We start from the raw sequence: 11,359 nt of genomic DNA, 5'->3' as shown, positions 1-11,359 counted from the left end.
TTAACGAGTAGCTTCAGGTCGGTTACGAAATGTTCAAATGATTCACTTTCGCCTTGAAGCCTTTCATTAAACTTATATCTGGCGAAAATGGCGTTGGTTTTTGGCATGAGACTAGCTTCAAATTTGTCATAATAGGTCTGCAACTTTTTAGCTTCTTCAGCTGACAAAGTCCAGGTATTATATATGTCTCTGCCTCTTTCTCCTACCCACAAAAGAAGATAGCTGCACAGGGTTTCTTCCTCCTTGTCAGCCAGCGGACCCGAAAACATTAGCTTGACGTGCTGTACGAATCTCCGCCATGCGTCGGGAAGATTTGCAGAGTCCCAATCCATCCGCGGTGTAGGAACTCCAGACGAATCCATTTTCAGCCCTTATCAGAAGCGTCTGGTCCGATGAATCTCTGACACCATGTAATGTTCTGTGTGGTGTTAAATAAAACTCATTGTTGGAGAGTTCATGTGCCATTTATTGCCGCTCAGTATCCTGGCCTAATACATCCATGTCGTAGCTCCATTACCTGGTACCACATATCCCATCATGCATTATGTTAACACTCTACGGTAAGTGGTGATAGACAAAAGGTATGCTTGGCAATACATAATACAACACCTACCAGCTGTTATTTTTCTGCCGTCGTAACTACAACCTAGAGCTAATTAGGATTTAGGTCACAATACGTTTAAAAACAGGAACTATCATGCATGTAATATCAAACATTAAGAATACAAATGTATTAAGTTACTCGATATCAGAAAAAAGAAACTTAACTTTAACTTAACTTTTACGAACAGCTTTCCCATCATATTGAAGTCAACAGCTGTCCTCCTCGCTCCCGACACAGCATGACCGCGCTTCGGCAGTGCATGTGCACAGCCGTGACGTCACCGGAGAAATAGAGACTTTTCTGTGGCTTTTATGGCCTTTTGAAAAATAATTGACGGATTAAATGTCCATGAATTAAAAATATTGAATAGAAAGATTAGTAATTAGCTGTGTTTAAAGCTGAAGACGTCCTGTCAACAGTTTTACAGCCGTGTCTTTTACCATTGTGGCCTATGGGAAAAATGCTTTTTGGGCCCCATGGGATTTTTTGTTGCAGTACCACGAGTGGCCACTGGGAAAAATCGGCGTGCCTGCCATTTTCAGTCCGTTATCCAGTTCTATAATACATCCATGGTGCAGACCCTGAATTGGGACACACCTTGTATTTTCTAAAATCTAACTTCCTTGTTGCAGTACCAGAACTTAACAACAGCGCCCTCTGCTGGACGACGTCATATAAAGCATACGCGTTACTGTTGGACATCGTGGCAACCGGTGTCGTGCTGAAAAAAGCACCCCTACCATGAAAAGCATCACGCATCACCAAAAGCCTGAACTAACCTGCTGCTAAAAAGAAAACAAAAAAAGAAATCAAACAGTGATGCTTAGGTGGTCTGTATATGGTCACACAGAACTGATAGAACTAACAGGGACAGATTTACTGTGCTGCCAGAAATCTTCTTCACTTTCTCATAGAGCTTTGATATGGAAAATGAATCATTCTCATCTTAAATAGAGGTGTCTGCAGGCATCAGCAATCTGATAATAAATTCTGGAGCAAAGCCAGAACTGAAAAAAAAATGGTCTGAATTGGGAGCTTTGCAAATTTTCATGGTAGTAAGTTAGCAAAATTAAAAGAGCAGAGGAAGCTAAAGTACTAACTGATCTCTCATCTTTTGCTGACCAGTCCCACCTTTCTGAGTCTGGTAAACTGGAATACCATAAGCTTCTAGTCACATTAGACAATATATACAAACAAAAAGCTGAAGGAGCATTTGTTAGGTTTCAGAGTAAATGGTTAGAGGAAGGTGGACAAAATACAAATTTTTTCTTTGGTTTAGAAAAATCTCAAAATAGAAACAGCATCGAATGCCTAAAAACTGATGCTGGAATAATAGATGATCCTAAAAAGACAGCCGATTTCTGTGCAAAGTTCTATGAGAATATTTATAGATCTAGGTGCTGTAAAGATTCTGCTTCCTCATTTCTGGACTCCGTTCACCTTGACAAGCTTCTCAGTACTAATGAAGTACTAGAGAAGCATCTCATACTATTCAGCAATTAAAAACTAGTAAATGTCCTGGAAACAAAGGTCTTTCTGCAGAGTTCTTTAAGCTTTCTGAGGAGTTATTAGCTCCATTCTAATTATAAGTAGACTCTGAAAGCCTCCCAAAGAGCTTCCTTCCCCTACAATGACACGAGTTAAATTCTCTTTAATCCCAAAACCTAAAACGGATCTTCTTTCTGTTGACAACTGGCACCCGATTATACTTTTGAACAATGAATATAAAATATTAGCGTTGCTTTTTGCAAACAGACTGAACGATGTTTTACCTTCTATCATTGATGATACTCAGTCTGGTTTTATGAAAAATCGCCATATGGTCAAATATCAGGCTAGTTTTAGATTTATTAGACTACAGCGACCTTATTGACTCAGATAGTTTGATCTTATTTTTTGATTTTCAAAAAGCCTTTGACTCAGTTGAACACAATTTTATTTTTAGTGCTCTGGAGAAATTTGGTTTTGGCCCCTATTTTTGTAAAGTAATCGGGATGCTCTATAATAATAATAATAATAGCTCTATTAAACTTAAGAATGGTACTTCATAAAGATTTCCGCTGTTCGGTGGCATTAGACAAGGCTGCCCGATTTCCACTTACTTGTTCTTAATTGCTGCCCAAACCCTGGCTACTCGTATTTCTCTCAGTAGTATTGCTGGTAGATGTTTGGTGATCAGTCAGCTGGCCGACGATACTACATTATTTTTACGAGACTCCTCTTAGATTTCTATCGCCCTAGACTTAATTCAGTCTTTTTCCAAAGCTTCTGGCCTCTACCTGAACTTGCACAAATGCCTCTTAAAGACAATTCTGTAACCTCTCTTTGCTCTCTCCCAGTTAACAATCAGGTAACTTACTTGGAAGTTATTTTAACGAAAGATTCCCAACTTAGATGCCCCTTAAATCTTTCCTCCATCATAGAGAAGTTGCAGAAAAGATTTCATAGATGGCTCCAGAGAGATTTCTCTTTAAAAAGCAGAATTCTCCTCCCTAAAGGTGAAGGTCTTTCTAGACTTACTTATGCTGCTCAGTCTCTTTATGTTGATAATTGCACTCTTAGAAAGGTCGATAAAATGCTTTTGGACTTTGTTTGGAAAAACAGGACACACTATATTAAAAAATCTGTTATCAGTAGTTCATTAGAACATGGTGGGGTGGGTTTTATTCATTTCTATTCCCTCAATAACACCTTTAAAATAAATTGGTTAAGAAATTTTTTATTCAGTTCTTCCTCCATCTGGAATGTGATCCCCTGCTGTTTTTCCAAAGCAGGTGGCCTCAGATTTCTTCTGGTCTGTAATGATGACATCCCCAAGATTCCCATAAAGCTGTCAAACTTCCAGAAAAAGATGCTGCTTGCCTGGTCAGGCACGGCGCCAGGATTTTTTTTCTCCTGGTGCTAATGAGGGACTTGACCAATACGTGGGGGTGCTAAGAAAATAACAGATTTCCATGACTTAGGTAACTTTATACATAGGTTATCGATTTTTTCAATAAAAGTGGCTAAGATACACAGCAATTTAACTGAATTAGCCAAAGAACATTCAGCAAAATAACCAGGCCTACAACGAGCCACAAAGCAACGGCAAAAATGTTTTCACGTGGAAAGGTGCAAGATTCAGCACCAGACAGCGACCATGTGATAAACAAGCAACACATACAGAATGCAACAAACGCATTTATTCTACATGCATAATTAATGAAATCAACTATGCATTGCTTTTATTGCCTCGGATCACAACATAACTTAAGAAATTAAACTGATTGCGAGATAAATTTAACATACTACACAGTGCAGGCGCAACGAGAAGTGCAAACAATTTGTATCTAATGATTCGGACCACCTCAGCCTAGCGTGAGTTTCAACAAAAAGTTTCCCCCCGCCCTCTGTCCCCTCTTAATCAGTGCACAGAAGAAACATGCAAGCGGAGAATCTCCGCAAACTGTTTTTAAACTAATACATTCCTTTATTATAATATTATATATAAATTCATAATTATATTTTTTATAATCTAATTTCTTGGGGGGGCTTAATGGGGCTACACAGATTTATCACGGGGCTGTAGCACCCCCTAGCCCCGGTGTGGCGCCGTGGATGTGCCTGGTCCATCGTCTTTAAACATAACCTCTCCCCACACATGTCTTATCTGGAACAACAGGAACATTACTCATAAGAACAAAACCCTTTTTTAAACTTGGGTTAATAATAATGTTACTTGAGTAACTCAGCTACTTAACTCTAGTGGGCAAGTCCTCAGTTTTGTAGAATTTATCGATGCCTTCCCAGCTATTTGCTCTTTTAGAGAATTTTGGATTGTTAAGGAGGCGATCCCCTCTGGTATTATTATGCTCTTAAAAGGTCTCTCTCCTTCAGGTCCTGCTGCTCCATTTACTGACCCTTTGCATACGTTTGTCAGCAAACTGTGTTTCTCTGGCAAAAGTATAAAAAATAAAGGTGTCAGATCACTTTTTTTACTTTCTGCATCGTCTCCTCTTGTTCTTTCGTACTGGAACAATGTGGTTGAGAACCTTCCCTGGAAGAAAATTTGGTCTTTACCTTTCAAATATCTTTTAACTAATAAAATGAGAGACATCTCTTTTAAAATCCTGCATAAATATTATCCTGTGAAATAATTAATTTCACATAGGTTTAAAAATAATATCGACACCAGTTGTTCTTTCTGTGAATTTTCCTCTGAAACTCTTGCTCATCTATTCTGGACGTGTCCGTTTGTTGAAAAGTTTTGGTCTGATATTTTATTAATTTTACATAATCATATCCTCTCTGATGTTTCATTCTCTTTTAAATATGTCATTTTTGGTTTCTTCAGTCATGATGAAAATAATAAGCTTTGTCTTATAAATTTGATATTTATCTTGGCCAAATGGTTATATTCATGAGTGTAAATTTTCAAATAACAAACCCCTCTGCTCTGTTTTTGTTCTTGACATGAACCAGTACTCAGTCTCTATTAAAAACTCCACAAACTCTCAGGCTTTACGGACTATTGAGACTTTTAAAAAGTACAACTTGAATGCTGAATGCAGAGACTGTTAAGCTCCTTCTTCTTGTATCTCCTTCTTATTCCTGTTTTCTTGATGCTTCTTATGTTGCCCCCTTACTTTACTCTTTGTTGTTCTCTTTATTTTGCCCCCCCCCCCAAAAAAAGCAACAAACAAAACAAACAAACAAACAAAAAAAAAACAAAACAGAAAACATAAAGGAGGTGCTGAAAAAATTAGAGACAGAAAGAAGCAGCCCTTCAGGCAGATGCAGCTAAATGTGTTAAAATAACAACTTTTTGCTGCTTTTAATTAGTGCTTGTTAGTTTTTAGAGTACGATCTTTCAAAATAGTGTAAAATCTACATTCTCTACCATTTCCATTAAACTGCATCATGATAAAATAGAACTATGTATTGATGCAAACAACCAGGCCAATTAGGCAATATGAACTTGTTCTTGTTCACACAGTTAAAGGAGTCCCATAAGCTGAATGTTTCTTGCCGTTGTTGCAAAGACTACAGGCCCGGACCTGTTAGATCAGGGAAACAATGAAAACTTGTAGGATACCAGCCCTCGAGGACCGGAGTTTCACACCTGTGTTCTACAGTCTCCCTCTCTTGATTTATGTTCAGCAGTGGATCTAGTTGAAGCCCTTGTGCAATGCTGTCAAGACTACAGGGATGAGTCCTACATCGAAGGACTCTGGAAAGAAGTCTTGGACACTGTTAAAAAATCCAATGTGGAGACAGATCCCACTCCAAAAAGAAAGACAAAACAGAGCTAATTGTTAGATGGCCATACTGTCATGTCTACCGTAGGTGAGTCTTCTAATCAGACCAGGGACACTTTCCGTACCATCATATTCTACCCTGTGCTTTATGACATCCTTAGCGAGCTAAAGAGGCGATTCTCAAAACAAATCTTTCAAATGTTTGAGTTTCCATTACATTCAGATGGGAGGGTGAAAATGTGATGGAAACAACCAGGCTTTTACAAAATCCCAACATGGAATCTTGGATTTGAATTTGAATTTGAATTTGAATTGAGATCAAAAACAGGAAGCGGAATTACAATTCAAATTCAAATTTGAATTGTAGTAGAATTGGAATTCCATGAAATTCAAATCAATTCATGGCACATAATTGAGGTATATTTAAGAAAGAAGCTTCACAGTATTTATTACGTATGTGTACGAGATGAATTTCATACAGATATGATTCTATGGCCTTTATGTACACAATACTTTAAGATAGTAAATAGGCTTTTTTAAAACTACAAATTAACATTAAAACATTCTCTACAAAATAGATCATTATAAAAACTTGAACACTGTGGATAATTATAAGACAGCACTTAATTTCCCAGAATACCTTGCTCTATCCAACATTTCGGACATTTAGTTTAGAGCAGGGGTGCCCAAGTCCGGTCCTCGAGATCCACTATCCTGCAGCTTCTAGATGCAGCCCTTCTCCAACACACCTGAATGAAACGACTGGCTCGTTACCAGGCCTCTGCAGAGCTGAATGACATGCAGATGACATCTGATTCAAGTGTGTTGGAATCAGATTGGGTCTCCGTGAGGACTGAAGGTGCAGCTCCATCCAGCTGAGAGTCTCCTCTTCTTTAGATGAGTTTTTAAAGTTCAAGTAAAAATCCTTTTACATTCGTTTGTTAGCTGAAGTTGTTTCAGTTTAACTAAACATGTGAGCATCTTCTAACAGACATTTGTTGATGAAAGTAAAAGATTTCACAGAAGAGAGAAGTTTCCATTGAAATCCTTTTTATTGAATCCAAAAGCAGTAGGTTGTAAAAAGTTCAGGTCAGTTGTTCATTAAACGCATGGTTTCAGTAACATCTTTAAGAACAACATTTAATTATCACTGCAGATAATTACAACAAAATCAGCTTGGCACACAATAGCTGGTATGTACACTTTTAAAGATTAAATAAGAAATAGAAACCCAATACGAACAATCCATGATAGTACTTAAAAAGCACTTCATACACATGTAAATGCAAGTTAACCAAGTTAAATGCACAGCATTAAAAAACAAGTTAAAAGTAAGATTAAACCATTTTAAAATCATCACTTTTACACACATGATGTTGAACACAGACGTTCAGAAGTTAAGCTGAGTTTTAACATGTTTTCACTAATCTCACTGTTAGATTTTAGAGTTCTGACTGTTGTGTAAAAGATGTGGCGGTCCTGGTTTGGATTGTTGGGTAACGTGGGCCTGAGCGCAGTTCAAGCGCACGGTGAGCAGGAGACGAGTCCTCCAGGATCTTCCTCACCGTTCTGAGGCAGCGTGAGGTGAAGGTCTCATTCAGAGCAGTGTCTCTGTAAAGCCTGCAGATGGAGGCCAGCAGATGTTCAGAGGGTCTTTGTTGCTTCATGTGTGCAGCTGTGTTTAGGATGCTCTTCATCATCGCAGCGGGGTTGAATCCCTGGTTTAGAGTCTGGGAGCAGGTTTGGCGCGGGAGTGCGTTCAGGGGACGGCGGTGCCGCCGAAGCTTCCTGGGATGTGTTGACGTCCGCCATCAGGAGCTCTGAGGAAAGTGGAAATGAGAAGAAAGATGTAAATTGACAGGATTTATCAAAACAGAGTTTCCAAAGTTTTAACCAACATAATGTTGAATTTAACTTCAGCACAATATAGTGGACGTCCACTCAGTCCTAACCTAAAGTCCAAAAACAGCCATGAATATTTTCTACAATGTCCTAAAATCATTTAAATAGACTTTATGGTGTTATCTTTAGCTCATGGTGACTTTGGACTTACTTCATGTTCTTTGTCTTAACAGCTGCTGTCATCTGGCTGGGAGCTCTTCATCGCCATGGAAACCTTGGATGTACAACAGGAAGTTGGGTGTCTGTGGTCCACCTTGTTTGTCCTTCAGGCCGACGGCTGTGCGTCATCTCAGTCATGATCACCTCAGTGAAAGGAAGAAGTCAAAGAAGAAAAACTGTGTCAGTGACTCTGACAGTAAATGAACAAACAGATGCAACCTTTCCAGCTAGCATACACACTTTGTCTACAGTTAAATCTGAGATTATTGTAGGACACTTTCAGGACAGAATGGCTAACTCACCTTTTTCACACATCGTGTGAATCCTGGTTCCACCTTCTGTCATGTGGACGGATGTAAAGGAGACAGACTGGAACCAGGATTCACACGTCGGTGGAACCATTTCTGGTCCTCTGGACTGGATCACATGGGTCACCAACTCAAGCTCTGTGGACGTCCACTCAGAATCATGACCTAAAGCAAAAAACAGTCAGGAATATTTTCTATGATGTCACAAAAATGGTTTAAATAAAGTTTGTAATGTTAAAACCAGAAGGCCTTACTTGACACGTTGTCTCTGTCCCTCTTTGGGTGTGGACTTCTGTCTTCTTCCAGCAAAGATCAGTCAGTAAAACAGAAGTCAAGAAAAAATCTGTCAGTTCTTTGATACTTAGTTAACAAACACATACAGCATCTGTAAGCTAAAATACATGACTTTATGTATATTTGACTGTATTCATTTAGAAGACTTTCTGCTCAACAAAGAGTCTTTTACTGGCCTTTTTGCACATTTTGTGTCCAGCAGTAACTCAGGTGGTAAAGCTGGTCCTCTGTTCATGTCTGGGTTGAGGAGGAATCAGGTCTAGATCATCAGGTCATGCCTCCTCAGCTTGGCATTGGGTCCTCTTCCTACTACACTCACGGTATCAGTAGATTTGACATTATAACATCAACAGGCCTGGTGCAAGGCTCAGGCTCTGACAACCCTTACAGATGCAAGTTTTCAAAAGTTGATCCAGGGACCAGATGAAGGAAAGCCCTGCTGCAAGACCTACCTGAGGCGTCACCAGTCCTGTAAGACTCAAAAGGTTAAAACATAGAAATATACATGTATACAAATGAAGAAAAAATGATCTCCAGATGGAAAACAGTCCCATCTGGAGAAGCAACATTCAGCCCCTTCCTGTTGCTGAAGTTCATGACTGGTGGTTTATGCAACTAAAGTTGTCCGATCTAAAGTTGTCAGATCCTGCAGCATAAAGGAGTTGACAAGTTTAGTCAGAGTCGCTGTCATCGTCCCACCTCGGTCTCTTCACAGTGAGGTCAATGATGCCACACCTGCTCTTCAAGGGGGAGCTGAAGCCAGAGGTTGAGGGAGTCGAGTCTGGAAAGGACTGCTCCTCTCCAGGGCTCTCCTCACAGCTCTCCCTCGGCCTCTTTGCAGAGGACCGATCCCCGTCGCTGTCCTCCCTGCTCCTCTTTTGGGAGGAGCTAGGGACGGAAGCTGAGGAATCAGAGTCCTCTGCAAAGCTCTCCTGAAGATCCCAGAGGCCAAATGGAGAGATCCTTCCTAAACAAACCACAAACTGTGGCCGGTCAGGAAGGTCTCCCTCTGGGGGTGTGATGTGATGTTGAGGAGGATGAGGAGGAAACTCAGGTGGAATATGGTCATCGTCTTCCTCAGAGTACACGCTGCTGTACCCAGAGTCCTCAGAAAGACTTTCATTACTAAATGTCCACTCTGAACTATCAGTCACCTCATCATACTCCTCAACATCAAGATCAGATTCCTCACTATCAGAGAATTGGGGGACCCCATCACGAACAAGAACCTCACCAAAAGGAAAAGGGTTACCTTCATCTCCATCGATGATCGCCAGGGCAGGGACTCCGAGGAAGTCGTCTGTGAGGAAGAAAGTCCAGGTATAGATGTTTCTCTCTCAAATTACAGGTTTTAAAGTCATAATTTTTTTTTTTACTAAAACAATCTCCTCCCTGAGCCGCCACCTTATCGTGGGGGAGGAGTTTGTGCGTCCTGATGATCCTAGCGGCTATGTTGTCAGGGGTTGAGGCCCCTGGTAGGGCGGGTGCACTGTGAGCTGGGCGGCTGCCAGAGGCGGGGACCCTGGTGGTCTGATCCTCGGCTGCAGAAGCTAGCTCTAGGGACGTGGCATGTCACCTCTCTGGCGGGGAAGGAGCCTGAGCTGGTGCGCGAGGTTGAGCGGTTCCGGCTAGATCTAGTTGGACTCACCTCGACGCACGGCTTGAATACCCGAACTAAAATTTCACTACTGGAGACCCAACCACAAGCAACCCATTACATCCATCAGTTAATCCCAAAGTAAAAACAGAATGTGATACACTGGCATTCAGTGGTGGCGAAAGCAGTTTTACTACATGATCCACGCAGTTACAAATCCTTCTAGAGATAGAAAATGATCCATTTAAGGAGAATGGATCATTTTTCTTCTTAAAAGTTTACCGTGTTACACTTTCGCCACAAAAACACTATTTTTTTTCTCCAAGCAGGATGTAAATCAGATGAGAGACAGAAACAACATGAACTTGGAGCTTTAAACAAAGAGCGCGCGTAACCTTTGTAAACTCAGCTGATTGGTGGTTCGAGTTGACGTTCAGAACTTTAGGCTACCTTCAAAACGTCACGTTCTGAATTTTTAAACTTTAAAAAATCCCATTTCCATGGTGACCAAAAAACATGTCTTCACAGCATTTTTACACACACTAAATAAATAAATGAAAGACTGAACGCAATTCAGCGCCACAATTCATGCTTTCTTTTCAAAACAACTGACTTTTTTTGATTACTACAACATCAAGACAATGCGATTAAAATTCCCGTTTAAAATACACGTTTTACCCGGGAAAGCACCATTAATTTCCCGGGAATTTTAATATGCACAAAGCAACCCTTCATTTATATCACCCAAAACAAAACAAACTGTCATCAATTTGTTGTTTTTATAACACTAAAGAAAAATTTCCCCGTCTTTAAATTTAACAGTTTACCATATTTTGATTAAGAATAAACTATTAAAAAAAAGGAAAAACAAACATGATTTACATACCAGCCAGGAGACGGTCCTCCCGGTAAGACGCCATCCTCTCCAGCAGCTCCTGCTTCCTTCTCCGGTTCCTGTCACAAGTTCACAACCACCCAAACGGTCGGGTGGGTTCTTCCGCCGGTCCCTCTGTCCACCACCTACACCTGCCGGTCCGGCGAGATCCTCCGTCCACAAACTCTTCACCTGCCGGTCCGGCGAGATCCTCCGTCCACAAACTCTTCACCTGCCGGTCCGGCGAGATCCTCCGTCCACAAACTCTTCACCTGCCGGTCCGGCGAGATCCTCCGTCCACAAACTCTTCACCTGCCGGTCCGGCGAGATCCTCCGTCCACAAACTCTTCCAGCCGCTGTCTTGCTCCGGTATCAAGGTGCTCT

At 40.8% G+C, this 11,359-nt stretch overlaps 1 protein-coding gene across 1 annotated transcript; it reads right to left on the bottom strand.

The window, feature by feature from the left end:
• Positions 1–9,011: 9,011 nt before the first annotated feature.
• LOC121633685 lies at positions 9,012–11,027 on the bottom strand. The gene is made up of 2 exons (XM_041975879.1): positions 10,988–11,027; positions 9,012–9,804 (listed from the first exon to the last, which is right to left on the bottom strand). The coding sequence occupies exons 1-2, from the start codon at positions 11,019–11,021 to the stop codon at positions 9,176–9,178; spliced, it is 663 nt and encodes a 220-aa protein (XP_041831813.1). The 5' UTR covers positions 11,022–11,027; the 3' UTR covers positions 9,012–9,175.
• Between the last annotated feature and the right edge of the window lie 332 nt (positions 11,028–11,359).

Source organism: Melanotaenia boesemani, chromosome 22 (assembly GCF_017639745.1).
Source record: "Melanotaenia boesemani isolate fMelBoe1 chromosome 22, fMelBoe1.pri, whole genome shotgun sequence".
In the NCBI taxonomy this organism is placed as follows: Eukaryota; Metazoa; Chordata; class Actinopteri; order Atheriniformes; family Melanotaeniidae; genus Melanotaenia; species Melanotaenia boesemani.
This window is presented reverse-complemented; position numbering and strand designations above follow the sequence as displayed.

What these genes read in the sequence shown, in the direction of transcription:
- LOC121633685 (XM_041975879.1), bottom strand. Translation starts at nt 11,021, where the DNA reads ATGGCGTCTTACCGGGAGGACCGTCTCCTGGCTG. An exon ending in GGAGGACCGTCTCCTGGCTG is followed by an intron (nt 9,805 to 10,987) that starts GTATGTAAATCA and finishes TCTTCCTCACAG; the next exon opens with ACGACTTCCTCGGAGTCCCT.